Below are 24,362 nucleotides of genomic sequence, written 5' to 3' on the forward strand. Positions count from 1 at the left end.
AACTTTAGTTAGTGTGTAATGTTGCTGTTAGAGCATAAATAATATCTGTAAAATTATAAAGCTCAAAGTTCAATGCCAAGCGAGATATTTTATTTAACAGAAGTTGACTACATCGAACGGCCCGTTTGGACTACATCCCTCTACTTCCTTCTTTAATGACGTCAGTAGAACAGTTTTTTGACTAACCTCCGCCCACAGGAATGCTCCCTCAACTCTACCGAAATTCGTTTATGTACTTGCGCACTTCTTATAACTAACTTACTGTGTTTACTCAGCTCTTACGGTGATTTTCTGAAGTAAAACTGACGCTTCATCTTTTGTGTGATGTACAATAAACTTTATTAAACTCATCAGTATATGTTTGATCATCATTCAGACAGCAGACTTGTAGTCTATTAATAATGGATACATACAAGCAGATGACAAATATGTTATAATAACCGTAACCGTAATTAAACTACTAAACTATACCTGTTCCATCTCTATACAGCACTCTGACTCTGTAGGCATTATTGTCCGACTCGAAATGAACACCGTTACTGAGAGTTTCTGATATTATCATCATTCCGTGAGATGAAATTGTCCTGAGAGACTGTGCGCGAGCTCGTGAAGCTCCGCCCCCTGTGCCGTCCAGCAGCAGCTTATTTGCATTTAAAGGGCACACACTAAAACAGCTCGTTTTTCTGAGCCCCAAAAAATGACAATTTAAACATGCTGTAAAAAATGATCTGTTGGGTATTTTGAGCTGAAACTTCACATACACACTCTGGAGACATCAGAGACTTATTTTACATCTTGTGAAAAGGGGCATAATACGGGACCTTTAAGTGCTTTGTGCAACGGTCTGATTTAGATGTCTATCTGAAGTCTGACTATCTACTATATGTAAGCCATAGTCAAAGTCTATCTTTGTGAAACCGGCCTGTTTATAAGCAAGGGCAAAAATAAAGCAATTTAATTTGAATTAATATCGGTAATATTCTGTAATAAAAAATCGCGATAACGTTAGGTGAATCGTTTTTGTTTCTCCCAGCCCTAAGAAAAGACCGATGCATGTTTCATGTTGCTATTTGAAATAATTGAAATGTTAAAGTGGGTTATTTTTTATGTCCATATATCCACTCAATGTTTTTATGTTACTGAATGCTTTTGTTCCAAGCGACTTTTATTGACAATAAACAGACTCATTGATAGCCTAAGTTTATCACATTATTTTCCGTAACATAAGCTTGTAGTTTAATAGTAGGCCTAGTCTGACTGAAGTCAGTATAGCCTACTTTTGCGTTCATTTGATTGAATATAGTTTCTAAAATCGGATAGGCTAAGTCGAAAAATGGGTAATTTTAAAGCTTGTTAATTATTTCAATGTGTTTAAACGAGAAACAAGCCAAAAAATAAATTGGGCGTTTTTTTGTGCATTCTCGTGGTTTTTGACGAGGTTTTGGGCTGGAAAACCTTGCTGGCACCTGGCAACCTGTGATTTCAAGACTAGCTTGCTATTGGTACCCTCTCTGCAACTGCCTACCCTAGCTTTGACTGAAAGTGAAACTTTACTTTGAGATTCATTTCTAAGCAACTATGAAAAATGGCTTCTAGTTCTTTGTCTGAGGAGGATTTATCTTGTCCGGTGTGCTGTGAAATTTTTGTAATTCCTGTTCTTCTGTCGTGTAGCCACAGCTTTTGTTCAAGCTGTATTCAGAGGGTTTGGAGAAATCAAACATTTAAAGTATGTCCGGTTTGCCGAACAACATCTTCAAATGATCGTCCTCCGGTAAATTTGGCTTTGAGGAACCTGTGTGAGAGTTTTCAACAGAAGAGAAGACAGAAATCTGGATCTGGAGTCTGTAGAGATCACAAAGAGGAGCTCAAACTCTTCTGTCTGGATGATCAACAGCCCGTGTGTTTGGTGTGTCGAGACTCCAGAAAACACGCCAACCACAGATTCTGCCCTGTAGATGAAGTTGCCGCGCATAATAAGGTCAGATGATGTTTAAAACATTTGATTAAATCAATTATTGATATTGATAGACAATTTCACTTTGACAAACTAATTGTAACGGGTGTTATATTTATTTATTAATTTCACTCAAAATCTCTCCATTTGTTATTATCATTTGTTATATTTCTTTAATTATTTTTGTATTCTGGAAATTATTCTTTTAATATTTCATTTAATTTATTTTTCTAATATTGATTTCTATTAACTGAGATGTCATGTTTATATGGTTATATGGTAATTCAGCAGTATTGTTAAATACGGTGCGTGGGTCCTTTAAGACTTATGTTCTGGTTCCGGTTGCTCTCCTTCAGTTCGCGCCTTTGCGGTAAATGTGACTGAAGAGAGGCTGATGTTATAACGAGAGACGGCCACAGACTCGAGCTTGTTTTGATTCAATCGTTTTTTTATTCGTGTAGAATAAAATCTGGCCTGAGTAATTTCTGTTGCCCGGTCTCGTTCATCTACCAACACAACGCAGAGCTAAACGAAGACCGATCACATAATACTGAAAAAAAAAAAATACTCGTGTGGGTTTATTTATTTATTTACACAACAATTCAGATTTTTTTTTTTTTTTTTTATCTGATAGGCCCAGTAGCCTAGTCAATAATTGTATCCTTTAAATCTCATCTTTGATCACCAAAATTACATATTTAAAAGTTTTTTTGCTGTGAAAAAAAATAAAATATTCATGTATTTCAAATGGATGGGGGGGGGGGGGGTCCTTTTGAAAAGTTTTATATCTTTAGACTTTAACACTAAATGATCTAATGTAATATTTCAGTTTAGTGCATCAGATTAAGTTTTAAAAATGAGCTGTTGTGGTGCATGTTAGCTCAAATCCATTCCCTCCACTGTCTGTACTTAATAAATAAAAATAAATAAAAAAGAGGCAAAAAAACCAAAATCAAATAAATTTATCAATAAACACTGTTTTTGTTGTTTTCTTCCAGGAGATACTCAAAGCTTCACTGGAACGCTTACAGAAGGAACTGAGAATATCTGTGAATCGTGGACAGAAACTGTGTAAAACTGCTGAAGATACTAAGGTTTGAAATAAATAATGTGATTAATGTAATTCTGGAAGTGTAGATACTGATGTAGATCTAGTTTGGCCAATATTGTGTTTCATTTCAGTTTCACGCTCAAAGCACTGAGACTCAGATTAAAGAAGAGTTTGAGGAACTTCACCAGTTTCTACATGATGAAGAAGCGGCCAGAAAAACAGCGCTGAGAGAGGAAGAGGAGAAGAAGAGTCAGAAGATGAAGAAGAAGATGATGCACAGAAGCAAACAGATTTCATCTCTCAGATTCACAATCAGAGACATCGAGGAGCAGATGAAGGCTGAAGATGCTTCATTCCTACAGGTGTCAATGAATCTTCATTATTCTCTAATGATATGAATGTCAATTTCAGAGATTAAAGCCAAACTCAGTTTTGCTGAATAATGAACATTACTTTATTTTTCTTTACAGAACTTTAAGGCCACATTGCAAAGGTTTGTGTGTTTTTGTCTCTGTGGTTCTGAACTCAAATCATCACTCTTAGAAGAAGAGGTTCTATATGGAATCTTAAAGGGTTCCGTCAGACGCTTCTTATATAGAACCTTGTAGAGGTTTCCATAATTTTATGGATTTTGTTTGAATTAACCCATTCATACATTCATTCAGGTAATTCAATTTTATACATTTAAAAGCTTGTAAACTTTATTACTAAAATTAAATATGAAAGTAAAAATTTAAAGGAGTCATAATGTAGAAATTTCACTTTTCCACGAGAATCAATGTATGTTATGATTGCATAATGATTGTACACTGGCCGGGAAGCCGATATTTAAAAGTGAAGCGTTTGTTTACCTCAGGGTTTGTAAAATAGGCCACGTGCACGCGCACGAAAAAACGAGATTTTGATTTCTTCCCCCTCTTGACGTCAAGACGGGGGAGGATATACCAAATATGGACACCGCAAACCTATGCCGCGGGAAGCCCGCCCCTCTCCCCCTCTCCCCCTCAGATTCAGTTTAGTCGACTCGAGAAAGATGGAGAAACCGAGTGTAGCCTACACTTGAGATGCTCTGTGGGTGACTGCCACAAACAACATGCAAATGTGTTTTATCTACCAAAAACGGACGAAACTATCAGGGAACAGTGGAGGAAATTCATTTTTAATGACGCTGTCCCAACAACTCTTTCAAGTGGCGTATCGTTAGGTGTGTGTGCTAAACATTTTACACCGGAATCATTTACAAATTTGGGGCAATATCAGGCGAACTTGGCCTCGAAGCTCCGTTTGGGAAAAGGTGCCATCCCAACCATCAGGGACTTGCCAGAAATTGAAAAGGTAAGACTGTGTTTTTATTGCTCTACTGTGGTTAACAAATAGCAGCTAACAGCTAATGCGGCTATTGTATGTAACGTTACCTTCGAGGTAAACACGGGGAATGGACTCTACGAATGCTAGCCACATCTTTCCACTTTGTTTTACACTAGCAGCTACAGTAGTGACGGTACAGGAGTCCATGCTCAGTGGCTAAAACTGTTTAAATGCAAGTATAACATCACGTTGCATGTCTAAAGAAGAAACATATTGAATGTCTAAATAACCACAACGTGAAACAAGGCAAAAACACCACATGATAGTAAAAATCTCAAAACCACTGTAAGCTGATAAAAAAAAAAAAAAACTACATCTCCGTTAATGTAATCTACATTAAATAAAAGGTAAATTTATGTGGGAGAAAATAGCAACACACGTTTTTGCTCGAACTGATGTTAATGTATGTCTCAGTCAAAATGATTGTCTTTACCATTCAGAGACATCTTGATGTAGACGTGCATCCAACAACTCTACATCTTCCCTTTCCAGCTCTGGTTCAGAGTCCGGCTCAAACATGTAGGGTTGAATCCCATATGTCGCGGCCGGGTCGAGTTCTGACAACTTGCGCCATGTCAGTTTGTAATGATGCTGAAGTTACCTGCGGTGTCAACCCCCCTCCTTCCTGCAACCAATCAACGCGCCCCTCATTTGCATTATTATAATGACCGTCCACGACAGCCAAAACATCGCATCAGATCTCGCGAGACAATAATGCCTTTAGAAATAAGGGTCTGAGGGGCTCTGTGGTGATTTTTTTTCCACTTTTCTTTTTTAGAAGTGCCTGAAAGACTATAATAGAGCATTGGGTACCAAAGTTAAAACAACATTATGACTCCTTTAAGACATTTCTCCTTTGAAACTTTTTGGCATAAAGGGTTCTTAAAATTGGGTCAAGAACCCTAGAGTTTATATAGAACCACACTGAACCATCAGCATCTCTGACTCTTGACTGTTGTTTCAGAACCCAATATATTCCAGATCCAGACCTCAGTCCAAGTGTGACGATCACTTTCACAGATCACCTGACCAACCTGAAGCTCAATGTCTTACAGAAGATGCAGGACAATGTTGGTAAAAGTGAGTAAGACTGAACGCAGCAATGATTTCTGTGGTTATTTGTTTTAATCTGTGTATATGAATGTGTATCTGTTCTCTCTCTTCAGCTTCAGACAACATCGCAAGCAAACAAGAAAAAGAAAATGAAATTAGACCATTAACTAATTTCTTGGGAGCAAAGAAAGAAAAAGAAAAAGAAAATGAAATTAGACCAGTAACTCATTTTATGGGAGCAAAGAAAGACAAAGAAAATGAAATTAGACCATTAACTAATTTCTTGGGAGCAAAGAAAGAAAAAGAAAAAGAAAATGAAATTAGACCAGTAACTCATTTTATGGGAGCAAAGAAAGACAAAGAAAATGAAATTAGACCAGTAACTCATTTCTGGGGGGCAAAGCAAGAAAACAAAAATGTATTTACACCATCGACTCATTTCTTGGGGGCAAAGCAAGAAAAAGAAAACGAAAATGAAATTAGTCCAGTAACTAATTTCTTGGGAGCAAAGAAAGAAAAAGAAAAAGAAAATGAAATTAGTCCAGTAACTCATTTCTTGAGAGCAAAGCAAGAAAAAGAAAATGAAATTAGTCCAGTAACTCATTTCTTGGGGGCAAAGAAAGAAAAAGAAAAAGAAAATGAAATTAGTCCAGTAACTCATTTCTTGGGGGCAAAGAAAGAAAAAGAAAATGAAATTAGACCAATAACTCATTTCTTGGGAGCAAAGAAAGAAAATGAAAATGAAATTAGACAATTAATTCATTTCTGGGGGGAAAAGCAAGAAAACGAAAATGTATTTAGACCATCGACTCATTTCTTGGGAGCAAAGCAAGCAAAAGAAAATGTAATTAGACAATTAACTCATTTCTTGGGGACAAAGCAAGAAAAAGAAAATGAAATTAGACCAGTAACTCATTTCTTGAGAGCAAAGAAAGAAAAAGAAAATGAAATTAGACCAGTAACTCATTTCTGGGGGGCAAAGCAAGAAAACGAAAATGTATTTAGACCATCGACTCATTTCTTGGGGGCAAAGAAAGAAAAAGAAAATGAAATTGCAGTAACTCATTTCTTGGGAGCAAAGCAAGCAAAAGAAAATGTAATTAGACAATTAACTCATTTCTTGGGGACAAAGCAAGAAAAAGAAAATTAAATTAGACTAGGAACTCATTTCTGGGGGGCAAAGGCCTGTAAATGCCCCCCTTAGGGGCTTCTTTGAAAAGCCGCGAATGACAATTATGAGATCCAGTTCCCAGTTGTCCGAAAATAAATGAACAAATGAACGTGAAAAAACAAATCTGTTGGAATGTCATGAAATTAATATTACAATAATGTTGGTTCAACATCATATTTGCAGCCTCATTTAATGCTAAAAATACAACAAATGTAATGTTAACGTAAATCAGTGTTGCAATCTGAAGTACAAATGCTGAAACAACATTAACATTTCAACTACACTTCAATTTCACATCATCAAATTCCAGACCCTTATAACGTTTCTATTACTACAGTAAAACAGTGTACTTTGTAAAACACAAACTTGGTTTTTAAGTTTGATGAAAATGTACACTTTTAATACTTTTCTCTTCTTTTATTTCAAAACAATTAATAGAAATGACTTGCTCTTAAAAAAACTTTAATGGATAAATCCTTAAAATCTTTGGGGGGTTGAAATTCATCAGGGTTTCCGCGGGGCATTAAAAGTCATTAAATGGATTTTGCGATAATTAAGGCCTTAAATGGCATTAAAAAGCATTAAATTGTAATCCTACAAGCATTACATTTTTTTTATCGTTTTGAAGAAAATGTTATATTATCAATTTATTTGAATACTTCATAATTAATCATTTTAATCGCAAAATATGTACGTTAGTGTGATAAACACGCGGAACTGGCATAGTGCAAGGAAGACAAATAATTTAGGACATTGTTGCAGCCCGTTGGTGGTCAAAATAAAGAAGGATTTTGCAGCGTTTGTAAAAATGTATTTAAGTTGGCTAGCTACAATGGGAATCAACGCTGTAAAATCTCATGCAGTCTGACAGCCACAAATCGACGGTAAAAGCCAGACAGCAATTAACTATGTTAATTTCATTAATTACTAACTTTCCATCATCAGCTTGACATCCGCTGTTGAAGCTCACTTTGCATTTTTTTAACGCGTTAACGCATTGAGATTATTTTTTGTTCAGTTTAACGCGTTAAAATATTTAACGCAAAACGCAGCATTCGTTCATTTTTGTCATTCTTTGGGTACCGTTACAATATATGATCCCGCTCGTATTCATGTAAATGCTTTTAAACGCGCTGCCTGCGAATGTCCTGACACACACAGAGAGAGAAAGACGCGCGCGCACAGACTGCTTGCCAGAAAACAGTCCTCTTTCGCGCTTGAACGAACAATAACACACAATTATGCCAAAATGTCTGTTTTGCGAGTATCCTCATAACATAAGAGCAGTCTTAAATTTGTGAAATAAAGTCTTAAATGAACGCAAAGAGTTGTGAGAGAATGAGGCGCGTGAGATGAAAGGGAAAGGTTTTAAAGGGACAGCAGCCAATAAAGCTTTCTGTCAGTAAAGTTAATCACAGAACAAAGGGACCAGAGAAAATTACTCACTGCTATTGACTAAAGAGCTCATGTAGCTTTAATAAGGATTAGTCTATAATTTATGCTTTGCAGACTGTTTGATAACTTTATTACATTTTTGTATACGTACTACCTGTTAGGAAGGGCAAAGGTAAATGTGACATTTAGCCTATTATAGGTTTATGTGAGTATTGTTTGTTAAGTTCACTTAAATTAAAAGTTGTCATATTTTTTTGAAGCCTAATGTAAAATATGTATAGCTTTCAATTACACTGTAATGTCGGATGGCCATAATTAATGTTTAAAATTAGGGGGGAGAAATCAGTTTTATCCAGATATCAATAGCTGTATTAGTATCAGTGAGACTGGCATTTATGTTGTCTCTACATTCATTTGTAGATTAACGTGAAATTATTACATTATAAAATATATAAACTAATATAAACCTAAACAAATGTTAGTGTTTTGAATTGCGGAAAAAATGTGTGATTAATCAAGTAAAAAAATTGTATCGATTAACAGCACTAATATATATATATATATATATATATATATGTACACACACATACATATAATATCCGTGGTTAGTCATGGGTCGTGTATGGCATTAAAAACGGAAAAAAAAAATGGCATTAAAAAGCATTACATTTAAATTGAAGATACCTGCAGAAACCCTGATCATGTTTTTATACATATTTTTTTTTATACATATTTTTAGATTTTATATATATATATATATATATATATATATATATCTTTTACTATGTTGCATTATTTAGATTTTTCCTTATATTTTTGTGTTATATTTTATTTTTGTGTAATTCCTATGTTTGTCTACACTATGCCTGTACTTGGCTTCTGCACTGGAAGCTTCTGTCACCAAAAAAAATTCATTGTGTGTGTAAACATACATGGCAATAAAGCTCTTTCTGATTCTGATTCTAATTCTGCAGTGCGCGTTCATGTGTTTTGGAGGCGTGGCTTTGGAGACGCTCTGAAGGGAATGTGGGATCTCGTGCTTTCAAGACTAACTTCCTATTGGTAGCCTCTCTGAAACTGCCTACCCTAGCTATCACTGAAAGTGAAACTTAACTTTGAGATTCATTTCTAAGCAACTATGAAAAATGGCTTCTAGTTCTTTGTCTGAGGAGGATTTATCTTGTCCGGTGTGCTGTGACATTTTTATAAATCCTGTTCTTCTGTCGTGTAGCCACAGCTTTTGTTCAAGCTGTATTCAGAGGGTTTGGGAAAATAAAACCTTTGGGTTGGAATGTCCGGTTTGCCGAACAACATCTTCAAATGATCGTCCTCCGGTAAATTTGGCTTTGAAGAACCTGTGTGAGAGTTTTCAACAGGAGAGAAAGCAGAAATCTTCATCTAAAGGTGAAACGGTCTGTAGAGATCACAAAGAGGAGCTCAAACTCTTCTGTCTGGATGATCAACAGCCCGTGTGTTTGGTGTGTCGAGACTCAAGAAAACACGCCAACCACAGATTCTGTCCTGTAGATGAAGCTGTCGCGGATAATAAGGTCAGATACATGATGTTTAAAACATTTGATTGAATCAAATATCAATAATTATTGAGACAATTTCAGTTTTACAAACTAATACTGAAAAAAATACCCGTGAGGGTTTATTTAAACAGGAACAATTCACACATTTCTTCTTTCCAGATCTGTTAGTCTCCCTGTAATCATTAATTTTATCCCAGTTAAAACTCATCTTTGATCACCAAAATTACATATTTAAAGTTTTTTTTTCCTGTGAAAAAAATATATAGGCCTATTCATGCCTTAAAATAGCTTGAATTTAAAGGTATAGCGGAGGATTTTTTTTACTTCCGGGTGGAATGCCTATACTATTGGTCCTCCTAATTGTCAATCATTCTGGTGAATCAATCAAACTTTTCAAAAAGTGGAGAGGGCGGGTCTTATCTAAAATTCGGAAAGATCCTCCGCTATACCTTTAACTCCAGAGCCATTAGAGAGATGGTTCCGATCACGAAAGTTCCCAAATGCTTGATCTGAATTCAGATAGTTCCAGAAAGAGCTACAGCTATTCATATCGAGGTCTTCAATCCTGCTCCTGGAGGGCCACTTTGTAATCAATAAATGCATTGATTTACAATATCTACCGTATATAATACACAGACATGTGAATGTAGTATGTGTATGTAGTTACAGCAATATTGTTTTTAAAAGATAAAAATCTGCTAATATTTTAGGATTAGTGTTGTCAACCAGAGTTGCCTGCCTTGTTTACATATTTCAGGTTAACGTAACCTGGTTAAAGACCGTGTTGCAGTTGTTTTGAAGTATTTTAATGTTCTTAAACATGTATGTTAGTTAAGGGCAAGATGGGTCATTCCTACTATTCTGTGCCATTTCAGCTTGGTAAATTTCTATGAAAAAAAAAAAGTTACAAATGTCCATGATTTAATCATTTTATCTGAAGAATGGGTTGTTACACTACAAGAAAAATATATTGGTCCAGCTCAGGATATAGGCTAACTCTGTAATAATTTTTACCAAATTCTTCACGCATGCAAAGGCCAAATGTCCACCCTGTCACATGACATTCTCATCTCAATTAATAAATGTTTTGAATTCACAGTAATTCCTTGTAATATTTACATTTTCTAAGAGCAAAAATGTCCCTCACTTTACCCTGCAAATGTATTTGAACAACGTTTTCATTAACAAGCATTATCTTGAAAAATGTTGTTGTATTTTAAGGCAGAGTGGTAATTTCAACACATTCTTTTAGAATAAAAAGATTCTCCTTTTTCTTCCTCTCTGTCCTTTCTCCACATTTCCTTCTCTTTATTGAGGTGTGGGGGGTAACAGTTTAGGACCCAAGAACCAGATGTTTGAAAGAGGACCCAGAGTCAGAATTATAAATAATAAATTGAAGAAAAGATTTACTGAAGATAGTTTGCAGTTTCATCAGTAGAAGTCAGTTTCAAAGACTCAGACAGGAGTTTGTAGGCCGCCCCGCTTACAGTTACAAAGATCACAGCAGTTACACCCTACACCAAGGTCTAAGCTACGTCATTGCTTCAAGTTGCAGTTTCTGATTGGCTAAGAACACATATAGTCTAAGCTAATTTCCACACATGGATAGATAGGAGAGTATGTCACCATTAGTGTTGACGTGTCCCATAGCTCCTATACAAGACCTGCACAGAACATCCAACGCACACACAAAAGCACTAGCGAATCACAGTTTCTCCAAGGTTGAAGAGGGCCTGAGCTAACTATCATCAGGACAAACTACCCAAACATACTGATAATACATTCCCTCCTCAGGAAGAAGTACAGATACTATTCACTTTTGTTTTTAGAGAAATACACATGAAAGAGGTACAATTCTGTAAATCGGGTGGAGTCACGTATAGTTGGACCCCTGTGTAACCTTCACTATAACGAATATTTAGACAACACATGTTGAGGGTCACATCAGAATGTACCTAAAAGCAGCTGGTTAAAGGGGAACTTGGCAACTTTTTTAACTTAATAAAACCGCCTAGAAATCATTTGGATGGTTAAACAACCTGTTCTGGTGAAATTGGTGACTTTCCTCACTCCCCCCAGCGTCCCCCGGCGTAAAACCAACCTTGCAACATGGGGACTAACGTCCCGGTAAGATGAAAATTGGAAGTCTCGTGAGAAGTGAGAACGAGAACGAGCGTTTACGAGCACGAAACACGAACTGCAATTCGACATAACACACATGCCCCCCTCAATACTAGCTATGATTACAAGCGACGACGATGGATCATTCTTCAGCAGTAGGAGCGAGAGAGAGCAAGACAGTTTGAGGACGCGCACGCGCGACCGGGCCTCTCTCTCTGCTCGTTCTTTCAAAATATACGCCCCACAGCTGTAGGGGGAGCTCGTTGAGAAAACACGCGACTACAAAAGTGAAGATCAGCGAAGAAATGGCTAGAGTTACCGAGTTCCCCTTTAACACTCACAGCAAACATATGATTAAAAGCATATTTGAATCACTCATTGAATATAGAGATGATTTATTTAGAAATGCTTATCCCTGATTATTAATCATTCATTACATATACATTGAAGCAGCAGAGGATTCCAATCCAGCCCCGACAGTCCCCCATTTTAGACCAATGTGGGGTCCTAAACACCACACCTGGTCTTTCCATGAAGGCTGCTGTTTCTGACCCATGCTTCTCTGTCAGGTTAAAAAAAAACAAGATATTTTTCCTTCAAAGACTTCACATAAACAAAATATCCTACATAGCACATAGTACATTATTTATCTCCAGAACCTTTGGACCCAGAGCTGTCTTTACTTACACAGCTATCATTCATCTTGGCTAATTTGGTTTTATCATCAACGTAACTGATTATAAAACAAGTACATATTTGTTCTCTGGAAGCCGGGGTTAAATAAGCAAGCACTGTTGCTGTATTCCTAGCATGGCCTAGACCCGCAGTCACTACTCAGATCCTAAATACAGACATTGTCTAGAATCATAAATACCAGGATATATGCACTAGTTTTTATAAAACTATCATTTCCAATTCCTTTTAATAAACAAAGATGGATGGACTTCCCCCTTTATAGACCCTTTAGGTTCAAAACACAATGGTTGTCTAACTAAAACTAAACAAAAAAATAAAATAAAATAATAATAATTAAGACCCATAATAATCCATCTAAGCACTTTTAGTTTCTACTGAAATCATCCTTCAGTTTACAGTCACATAGCATGTACCATTTTAATTGTATAACATCTTGTACTTTTTTATTTAATTTTTTTTTTAAATAGAAAGAAAAGAAAAGAAATTCATCATTTTTCCACTGAAATATAGAATTGTTCCTAATTGTTACTTAAAGGAGAACTCCGGTCAATTTTAACATTGAGCTCATTTTTTTGTACATTTGGAGTGCTGTCAATACAGAGAACAACGACAAAAATCGGTGTTGCCTACAGTGATTGCCGAGTTCACGCGCATAGGTTTAGTTACCTATGATCACCCGCGTGAACTCGGCAATCGACTACTTTGGACTTCAATCGAAAACAGGATGTAAACACAGGTATTTGCGCTGGCTTAAATAACATCATTTTTATACATATCTTTCACATCTACTGCAGTCAGATTCACTCGTGTTCACTCAGAAGGAATCACTCACATTTTCTGTGCACTTGTAATGACACATCAAGGATGTTAAGAGCCTAAAAGCAGGTTTAAAACTTGCCCCATTGAAGTCAACAGGGTGCAAATTTTAAAAATAGAATAACTCGGTGTAGGCAACACCGATATTTCTCGTTGTTCTCTGTATTGACAGCACTCCAAATGTACAAAAAAATGAGCTCAATGTTAAAATTGACCGGAGTTCTCTAATAAAACTTTTGTTCATCCCTTATCTTTATATCATGTTAATCCCTGTTAATCAATGCCATATTATTTTTAATCTGAAACACTTTTCATACTATTGTAACTTAATTTGTCTTAACAGGTGTTCATAAATAGTTCCATAAATCCCTTGTTTTCATAACATGATATTTTTTAACTATATTTCTTCTCATCTATCAAATAGTTAGTTTGCAGATACAACAAATAGTATCATTATTGTCTCAGTCCCACTTATCTCTACTGTTTTGGAGAAACCAAAATATTATATTACTCATATCTCAATTACAAGTTTAACTTCTCTACATGCCAGTTCCTTCTGTATTGTTTTCCTTTCTTCTGCTTTGCCTCATCTAACCAGTACATGATTGTTTTCTTACAATCCACACACGTCTCACACAACAACCTTTATGTTTTTCACACCCCTCTTCTACCGTTCCCTACTTCATTAATGTGAGGGAATTCTCTGGATAATTTGGATAGTGACTTAGCCAATGTGTCACTTTGTCTCTCTGCCGTCAAGTCTGTTATTTTTATGTTTACCATTATGATCCCACCTAGCTGTTTATTTCAATTTAGACCCTCAGTTGAATTTAGACAAGAGTTTTTACCCCATAATGGATGGCAATCTTCAACTTCACAATTCCAATTTACATAAATACTCTAATCCAGAGAGTAATTCAAATCAACATCATACATGACAAAAGTAGTCATAATTACCAGTAGCAAACAGAGCTGGAAAACCAATCCATTTAAAGCTCGTCCCATGTTCTGAATCGTCTTTTCATCAAATTGACTCAGAATTATCAGCTTCTTTAAAGTTTTGTCGTTTCACTTAACCCATCTGTAATGATAAAACACTCATTCCAGAGGTTGATGACACAATATCCACAAAATTAGGAAATAGTACCCCAACTAACACATACAAGACATAAAGTGATGTCTCCATCACACACACTCATACTAGACACACATATGTTAACTGCTCATTTTCAATGTTCGCTTTTTGATATTAACTCTACAAATATTTACTTCACATTTTTCTTTCGATTTTACCTAATTTTACATTTGTTTTTTAACCAGTTTTAAAGCATGTCTGTTCATTATTCCTTCGATTCCAGAAAAGTCAGCTGGGTTGTTTTGGTTCATTATCATTATTTTGCTTCAGCTTGCTTTAGCAGGCCGATAACAGAAAGACAGACAGAGTACCATCCCTTCCTCCGCTCAAGCAGTCTCTCTCACAATAAACAATATGATATGGTTCTTCCATCTTCCTCAGATGACATGCTCTCTGCGTTTTATTCTACAACTACCAGAATCCTTGATTCTGTTGCCCCTTACCGGTTTAAGTCTTTTAAAGCTAAACCGGACCCTTGGTTAAACGACAACACAAGAGCCAAAAGGCAACATTGTAGACAAGCTGAAAGGAGATGGAAGAAGGATAAATTGCAGGTTTCTTGGGGAATGTTAAGGGATAGTCTTGTTGAGTATCAAAGGGCAGTAAAGGTGGCAAAGATGGATTATCTTTCATCTGTCATAGAAAATAGCTGCCATAAACCTAAGGTCTTATTTAACACTATTAGCTCTGTTTTAAATCCATGTAATTTAGCTTTGACAGAGGCTTCAACCAGTATGTGTGAGAAGTTTTTATCTTACTTTATTGATAAAGTAGCTTCAGTTAGGCAAAATGCCAGTATCGATCTTAGTGCGGTTGTATCTGCTGATCCTTTGTACTCAGCTGTTTTAGGAGAATTTAAACCTATCTCATTGTTGTTGCTTTCTCAGGTAGTACAACTCATGAAATCTACAAATTGCATTTTAGATATTGTTCCTGCCTGGATGCTCAAGGAGGTTTTTAGTACTATTGGGCCGAGTTTACTTGCGTTTTTTTATTTTTGTCTTAGTTCAGGTTCTGTCCCGGATGCGTTCAAACATGCCGTGGTCAGACCCCTGATTAAAAAACCTAATCTCGATCATAATGTTTTGTCGAACTTTAGACCAGTCTCACATCTGTCTTTTATGTCGAAGGTATTAGAAAAACTTGTTTTTAATCAATTACAAGATTTTTGATCAATTACAATCTGGTTTTAGATCACGTCATAGCACTGAGTCTGCACTGTTAAGGGTTCAAAATGATATAGCACTGTCTGTAGATTCAGGAAACCCTATGGTGTTAGTGCTTCTAGACTTAACGGCAGCTTTTGACACTGTGGACCATTCAATTCTTCTTGCACGTCTTGAGCACTGTGTAGGCATTCAAGGCTCTACACTTAAATGGTTCACCTCCTATTTGACAAATAGGAGTTTCTCTGTCAGCATAGGAGATTACTCATCATCATCTGCTCCCCTTTATTGTGGCGTGCCTCAAGGTTCAATTCTGGGCCCCACACTGTTTTCTTTATATATGTTGCCACTAGGGGCTATAATTAATGAGCATAATTTTTCATTTCACTGTTATGCAGATGATCTGCAGATTTATCTCCCTATGAAATCAAATGACAGTACCGCATTAAACCGCTTGCAAAATTGCATTAACCATATCAAGCAGTGGCTTTCTCAAAATTTCCTTACGTTAAATGATGACAAGACTGAATGTATTGTCTTCAATACAAAATTCGGATCAGTAAATTCGAATTTAAGTTTGGGAGCTTTGACTTCATGCGCCAAGCAATCTGTGAGAAATCTGGGCGTGACTTTCGACTGCAGCATGAAATTTGAAAAACAGATTAGCAATGTGGTAAAAAATTTTTTTTTTCCATCTCCGTCTGTTGAGTAAAGTAAAGCCTTTTCTTAGCAGCTGCGATTTGGAAAAAGCGGTGCATGCCTTTATTAGTTCGAGGCTTGATTATTGCAATGCTCTTTATGTCGGTCTAAGTCAAACATCCCTTTCACGCCTGCAACTTGTACAAAATGCCGCTGCACGCTTTTTAACAAGTACACCTAGAAGAGCACATATTACTCCAGTCTTATTTACTCTGCACTGGCTTCCAGTGCGTTTTAGAATTGATTTTAAGATTTTATTGTTTGTTTTTAACGCTCTGAATGGGTTAGCCCCCGAGTACTTATCTGAGCTTTTAACTTTGGGTGGACAAAATCGGCGGCTGCGGTCTTCGGATCAACGAATTTTACAGGTTCCTAAGTCGAGGTATACAAAGTGGGGCGATAGGGCCTTTGCTGTAGCTGGCCCTAAACTTTGGAACAAGCTCCCACCTGACATGCGTACTATAACAGATGTTGTCCTTTTTAAAGCAAAACTTAAAACTTATTTGTTTAAAAAGGCTTTTGATATGCAGTAGCTGTGTAACATTTATGCTTCATGTTTTCTTTTAACATTTTTCTTTTTTTTTCTTTGAATGTTGTGTTGTTTTGGATGTTGCGATATTTGCACCATGTGAAGCACTTTGGACACCTGGTGGCTGCTGTAAAGTGCTATAGAAATAAAGTTTGATTTGATTTGATTTGAAACAAATAATCTTTTCAACAGCCTCCTAAGACTGTAATTTAGACATAATGTAATATTAAATTTATTACAATAACCTTTGACCATTCACCTTAGTTATCCAGACTTTTCTTGAATCTACAAATGCTGTCTTCATCTTTAGCCACCACCATGTCTAATGACCTTCGGGGGTTAAAACTATGTTATAGACATTAGTTCAAAATCAACACTTCTATAAAAAAAAATAAAAAATAATCTTGCCTATAAGGCAACCAACATCATGGTCCTGATATAAATTAAGATGTTTTGTTACTGTCTCCACATCAAATAATGACAATCACCTCATGGTCTCAGATGGCTCTTGAAAGCCCATTCCCATTAGCTCTTAATCTATAATCTCCATCAGGGTGTTGTCCCCTGGCATAGTTGCAGACACTTGTCACAATGAAAAACAAGCCATCCAAGCAATGCGGTGTCTGGTGAGTGGTATGGAGGAACTTACATTTCTGGGTCAGACTGCCGTAACTTCTCACAGCTCATCCCCCCTTAATGATATAATGATGCTGCTGGCCTCACAGTCATCCGCTCCACTCTCATACACATCTCACATAACACACCTCCCTTCAGGAGATGCCCAGTGGCGGCGGTGACCCCCTGCCTTAAGTTGCCCTATGTTTGGCCAAAGAGGATCTTACCCTTCGTTGAGAAATCACCTCGTGCACACTGGCAACCGCTCTTGAAACATAGAAACAAAGGTGAATTAGGGAGTGATACTTACTCTGCTTCTTGAAGAGAGTTTGCCGCCAAAAAGTATTCTACTTCCTGAGAGTCAAGGGGCGTGTTCAGAGGGATGTTCCATCAGAGTAACGGGGGACATTCAATTCAGGGACACAACATATTTTAAAGACTTTAAGCATTAAAAATGTATTACTAACAAAAAAAAATATTTTGGTGAGGAATATTATAAATAAGAAAATACAACAATATATAAGAATTGGAATTTATTTGATTTTTTTTACTTATATTTGTGACTGAAGTTATGCAAGCTTACTTGGGGACGTGGCAGTTTAGCCTATTTGCACTAAAATCAGAGTAATAAAACATAAGTTTTAAGTACATCAGATTAAGTTGTAAAAAATTAGTGCATCTGTCAGCTCAAATCCATTCCCTCCACTGTCTGTACTATATTGAATAAAAGAGGCAAAAATCCCAAAATAAAATAAATTTAACAATAGACACTGTTTTTGTTGTTTTCTTTCAGGAGATACTCAAAGCTTCACTGGAACGCTTACAGGAGGAACTGAGAACATCTGTGAATCGTGAACAGAATCTTTGTAAAACTGCTGAAGATATTAAGGTTTGAAATAAACAATGTGATTAATGCAATTCTGGAAGTGTAGATAGTTCCCTTTTTAAAAGCTTCAATCGATGATGCGCTGCTTAGCGCATTGGGAACGTCTTTAAACGTGACCAGCTGTGAATATGTTGTGTAACACATCAATAGAATTGACCCGAAGGTATTATAGCCTCGGTTGGTGACGTCATCGGCGTGCACCCGCGACACGAGGCTATAAATAGATGAGCCACAGGTGCATCGTCAGGTCTTACACAGAGACCATTCTGTGTATGTGTGTGTCAGAAACATCTCTTACCTTTCTATTTGCTACAGATCTTGCTAGGAGTTAGTTTAGTTAGTTAGTCAACTGGCAGTGTGCAGAATTTTCTCTCTTTCTCTCTTCAAACAAGTGAAAAGAGTAAAATCATGAGTCAACAACAGAGTAAGCGATGTGTCCCTCCATGTTCTAGTCCTATGTCAGAACTGGATACACACACTTACTGCTTTGTTTGTTTGAGGAAATAGCATGCTGCCCTTGTGTTTGAGTATGGTGATTGCGAGCACAGTGGAATTTTCAGTTAAAGTGCTTCGTGTTTTCAAAAAACATTATGGACTTTATGAGTGCCGCCTCCGAGCACTTCTCTCGTTATGATAAAGTGTGTGAGAGGTTACTTGAGGTGGTGACTCGTGCAGTGGCAAGATTTCAACTAGACTGCTTTCCTTGAGGATCTCCATGACGTTAACTTGTTCATGGGGAAAACCTTATTCTTCGACATCAACTTATTAGACTATTGTGGGTGCAGGGGCATGTGGTTATACGATGATGTGCCAGTCCGAAGAGACGCTCGCGGGCTATCTTTTCTCTGGGGCTCATTGTCATTTAAGGAGTCAGCACTCCCCACCATGCCATGTATAATAACATCCACGCTGGTGGTAGTCAGACCAGACCAGACTGGTGCTGCTCTGCACACTATGGCAGTGTTGCAGGCATACCAGGCCGATCTGCTTAAAAAAAAAAAAACAAGAACAAGAGGGGGGCTCAAAAGCAGAGTATGGCGAGTTGCGCTCCCCCTCGTAAAGACTTGGGACCGACACGTCACGCTCAGCAGCCTCATAATAAACTGGAGACAAAAATCCTGAGTTTTTTTTGTTTTTGTTATTTGTCCCAGGTCTGTGGGAGTGTGCCCCTTCGGGATAGGGCCTGTAAAATAGATCAATCAGCTTCTACCTGATAGCCTCACGAAACCACTGTAACATCCCTGCCACCTCTGGTGATTCGGAGGGCAGCGGTTTCTAGCGAAATGTTGAATGTTCTGTTGTTTCCTGTTATCGCCCAGGATACAGAACATTTAACATTCCCCCAACAGGAAGTATTAAAATTTGTACCCCTTTAAAGAGACTTTGGCAGCGTGAAAGCTTCTGCCGGTATCTCTCTTTGCGTCATAAAGACAGTAAAAATTTATACGTTGCACTCCTTGCTTTAACGGCATGGTTCCCACTACCGTGAAACAGGAGTAGGCGCATCTGCTGTCACAAAAGAAGAAATGGGGGACTGCATCTGTTTCTAGATCTTTTGAGGCTTGAACCTTTCCGTCAGAACGCTCAAATTCAAGATGCTAACTATCAAGAAGATCATGTTGCAAATTCAACATCGCGATTGGTTCTTCACGGTCAATCTTAAAGACACATATTTTCATATAGAAATATTGCCACAACACAGGAAGTTCCTGAGGTTTGCTTTGGGGGGGCGAAGCTTACCAATACCGGGTCCTTCCATTCGACCTAGCCATGTTACATAGACGATTGGCTGATACTGGCCCAGTCTCAAGAGCTTTCGCTTCAACATCGAGATCAGTCCCCGCTCATTTTCTCTCTCTGGGGCTAAGATGCAATGCCAAGAAGATCGTTCTCTCTCCTGCCCAGAGGGTAACGTGCTTTGGGGTTAAATGGGACTCTGTCACCGTCTGGGGCACATCTGTCTCCCCCTCGTGTCAAGACCATTTTAAACACCCAAAGCAACATCTGGCTAGGTCAGAACGTTACATAGGTCTCATGGCAGCTGCGTCCACAGTGATCCCTCTAGGCCTTTTGCACATGAGACCACTTCAGTTGTGGCTCAAAACTGGGGGATTTCATCTATACAATCCCTAAAGGCAAATAAGGGCAATGGCACGCACTGAGTGCTTCGTGTCCTTTCTAAAAATCCATGTTTATGGTAAGGCACGCGCTGAATGCTTCTTGCACTTTCTAAAATCCATGTTTTTGGTAAGGGTTACGCGCTGCAGCTTCGTTCCCTTTCTTCGTGGTTCAGAACCCAGTTCCTTGCCTTGGGTCCCACTCTAGATGCGTCTTGTCGTTGCAGAATGCTAACGACAGACGCCTCCCTGTCGGGCTGGGTAGTGGTCTTAAGTGGTTGTCCAGCCCAAGGGATCTGGTGAGGCGTCATCTTGATTGGCACATCGATTGCCTCAAATGGATGGCTGTATTTTTGGCCCTGAAATACTTCCTCCAGCAGTTAAGGGGCTATCATGTCCTAGCGCAGGTGGACAATACTATCGTAGTCGCATACAAAAATCGTCAGGCGGACTGTGTCAGCAGGCTCTGCTTTAGGGTCAGGACAAGTTCCTGTCCCTCAGGACGATATACACCCTTAGGAGTCCTGGCCAAGGTTCATCATCAAGGGTCCTTGCCTCTTACTGATAGCGCCTTGTTGGCTGAACAGTTTGGTTCTCAGAAATAATATCTCTCCTCGACGGCTCGCACTGGGCGATACCGAACAGGACGGACCTTCAGTCTCAAACGCAGGGGACAATACCCCCAGCCCGAGTTGTGGAAACTTCATGCTTGGCACCAGAAGGGTACCAACTGAGGGACACTGGATTTTCAGCTGATATCATAGAGACCATACTCAATGCTAAGACTCCCTCCACTAGAGGAAGTTATGCCAATAAATGGGGTGTCTTTGAAAGGTGGTGCACTGCACGTAATGCAGATCCAGTTAACTGCCAGATTGCTTCAGTTCTGGACTTCCGGCAGAAAAAAATTATCAGCAGGCACATGCCCCGCCACTCTCAGGGTTTATGTGGCCGCTTTATCGGCTTGCCACGCCTTGATTGACGGGGTGTCACTTGAGAAACATTCTCTGCTCGCCAGCTTCGTTCGTGGAGCCAGGCGGCTGAGGCCTCCCGTTAAAACCAGGATCCCTTCATGAGACTTGGCTATAGTCCTCGAGGGTCTGGTTGAGACCCCCTTTGCACCTCTAGAGTCAGTGTCTGACAAACTTCTGACCCTAAAGATGTTTTTTCTTATGGCTATAACTTCTTTCAAAAGAATCAGGGATATGCAGGCTCTGTCGATCTCACCATCCTGCTTAGACTTTGCCCCAGGAATGGTGAAAGTGATTTTGCATCCTCATCCTGACTATCTGCCTAAGTTTCCTTTCTCGACTGTACAGCCGGTCACTCTCAAGACCTTCTGCCCTCCGCCATTCACAACGCCAGAGCAGGAGAGATCTCACAGACTGTGTCCAGTCCTTGCTAGCCAGTGGCATAAGTCAGAGCAACTGTTCGTCTGTTATGGGGGCCGTAACAAGGGGGCAGCCGCCACCAAGCAGACCATGTCACATTGGGTCAGGGATGCTATTGCTCTTGCCTATGAGGCGCGTGGTCAAGCTTTGGCAATGTGTCTTAGGGCTCACTCCACCAGGGGGGTCGCCGCCTCTAGTGCTCTGGCAAGGCGTGCCCCTTAAAAACTTGTTTGTGATGCGGCAGGCTGGTCCTCTCCGCACATAAGATTTTATAGCTTGGATGTTCATGCAACTCCGGGCTCTCACGTCCTTGAGTCGACATCACAAGCTAATGTCTGAGGCCTTCTTGCGTTCTTGTGAGCACACCTACACAACCGTAACGGGTCCAGACACCTTCAAGCACGGCGGCTTTGGGTATTCTTGTTCCCAATGCACTAAGCAGTGCAGCATCGATTGTAGCTTTTGAAAGGGAACGATCTGGGTTACTTGACTATAACCCTGTTCGGTTAAAAAGCGGAACGAGATGCTGCGCTGCATTGCCGTGCTGAAGATGTCCCGGGACTGCTCTTCAGACAAAATATCCTGACGATACACCTGTGGCTCATCTATTTATAGCCTTGCGGGTGCGCGCCGATGACGTCACCGACCGAGGCTATAATATCTCCGGGTCAATTCTATTGACGTGTTACACTCAAAATTCACAGCAGGTCAGGTTTAAAGACGTTCCCAATGCCCTAAGCAGCGTAGTATCTCGTTCCGCTTTTTCAGGGAACGGGGTTACAGACAAGTAACCCTGATCGATACTGATTTAGATCTGGTTTGGCCAATATTGTTGTGTCTTTCATTTCAGTTTCACGCTCAATGCATAGAGACTCAGATTAAAGAAGAGTTTGAAAAACTTCACCAGCTTTTACATGATGAAGAAGCAGTCAGAATAACAGCGCTGAGAGAGGAAGAGGAGAAGAGGAGTCAGAAGATGAAGAAGAAGATTGAAGAGACGAGCAAACAGATTTCATCTCTCATGATCACAATCAGAGACATCGAGGAGCAGATGAAGGCTGAAGATGTTTCATTCCTGAAGGTGTCAATTAATCTTCATTATTCTCCAATTATATGAATGGCAATTTCAGATATTTAAGCCAAACTCAGTTTTGCTAAATAATGTACATTTATTTATTTTTCTTTACAGAACTTTGAGGCCACATTGCAAAGGTTTGTATTTGTTTGTCTCTGTGGTTCTGAACTCAAATCATCACACAAAAGGTTCTATATGGAATCTTAAAGGGTTCCGTCAGACGCTTCTTATATAGAACCTTGTAGAAGTTCCCATCATTTTATGGATTTAGTTTGAATTAACCCATTCATTCATTCAAGTAATTACATATTATGAACTTAACAGCTTGTAATCTTTATTACCAAAAATTGAAATAACCATGATTATTGGAACCAATAATACACATGAGAGTAAAAAATGTGAGACATTTCTCCTTAGAAACTTTTTGGCTTAACTCAATTTTAAGAACCCTCGAGTTCTATATCCCTTTTTCGATGAGCAGCATCTCTGACTCTTGAATGTTGTTTCAGAGCCCAATATATTCCAGATCCAGACCCCAGTCCAAGTGTGACGATCACTTTCACAGATCACCTGATCAACCTGAAGCTCAATGTCTTACAGAAGATGCAGGACAATGTTGGTAAAAGTGAGTAGGACAGACACAGCAATGACTTCTGTGGTTATTTGTCTTAATGTGTGTGAATGAGTGTGTATCTGTTCTCTTTCTTCAGCTTCAGACTTCAACATCGAAAGCAAGCAAGAAAAAGAAAAAGAAATTAGACCAGTATTTGATTCCAGGTGGGGGAAGCAAGAAAAAGAAAAAGAAACTAGACCAGCATTTGATTCCAGGTGGAGGAAGCAAGAAAAAGAAATTAGACCAGCATTTGATTCCAGGTGGAGGAAGCAAGAAAAAGAAATTAGACCAGCATTTGATTCCAGGTGGGGGAAGCAAGAAAAAGAAATTAAACCAGCATTTGATTCAAGGTGGGGGAAGCAAGAAAAAGAAATTAGACCAGCATTTGATTCCAGGTGGGGGAAGCAAGAAAAAGAAATTAAACCAGCATTTGATTCCAGGTGGGGGAAGCAAGAAAAAGAAATTAGACCAGCATTTGATTCCAGGTGGGGGAAGCAAGAAAAAGAAATTAGACCAGCATTTGATTCCAGGTGGGGGAAGCAAGAAAAAGAAATTAGACCAGCATTTGATTCCAGGTGGGGGAAGCAAGAAAAAGAAATTAGACCAGCATTTGATTCAAGGTGGGGGAAGCAAGAAAAATAAAAAATAAATTAGACCAGCATTTGTGTCATAAATTGATATTTGTAATTTGGTTTTTATCCATCATATTTTATGTTAACAATAAAGGAACAACAAACAAGTACATTTTTGTTTGTATTTTTTATGTATTTGATCCACATACAGACCTTTTGATAAAATTGAATTTTAATCTGTAATGATTCTATAATGCTATATTTGTTCATGAAATTTCCTATGTATTTATTCTTTTTTTAATAAATTCAATTTGCAAAATATATTCCTAATATTCTTAATATAGATAAACATCTCAATAGTAAACTTATAGACTAAATGTGTATTCTGATTTAAATATATTTAA

General features: G+C 38.3%; 2 protein-coding genes across 4 annotated transcripts in view; both read left to right on the forward strand.

Moving 5' to 3' along the window:
- Positions 1–24,362, forward strand: part of LOC311277882 (nuclear factor 7, brain-like) — a 43,800-nt gene that overhangs the window by 7,422 nt on the left and 12,016 nt on the right. The window lies entirely within an intron of this gene.
- On the forward strand, positions 1,499–24,128 carry LOC311277878 (nuclear factor 7, brain-like). 3 transcript variants are annotated; one of them, XM_084388352.1, is made up of 6 exons: positions 1,499–1,978; positions 2,953–3,048; positions 3,137–3,367; positions 3,476–3,498; positions 5,338–5,453; positions 23,484–24,128. In XM_084388352.1, exons 1-6 carry the CDS (start codon positions 1,586–1,588, stop codon positions 24,026–24,028), a joined length of 1,404 nt encoding a protein of 467 aa, XP_084244478.1. In that variant the 5' UTR covers positions 1,499–1,585; the 3' UTR covers positions 24,029–24,128. The 3 variants fall into 3 exon arrangements, with proteins under 3 accessions (XP_084244478.1, XP_084244476.1, XP_084244477.1); XM_084388350.1 differs by lacking the exon at positions 23,484–24,128 and adding an exon at positions 5,540–8,958; XM_084388351.1 differs by lacking the exons at positions 1,499–1,978; positions 2,953–3,048; positions 3,137–3,367; positions 3,476–3,498; positions 5,338–5,453 and adding exons at positions 8,996–9,542; positions 18,098–18,193; positions 22,549–22,779; positions 22,888–22,910; positions 23,283–23,398.

This window comes from Rutilus rutilus (assembly GCF_951802725.1).
Source record: "Rutilus rutilus genome assembly, chromosome: 18".
NCBI lineage: Eukaryota > Metazoa > Chordata > Actinopteri > Cypriniformes > Leuciscidae > Rutilus > Rutilus rutilus.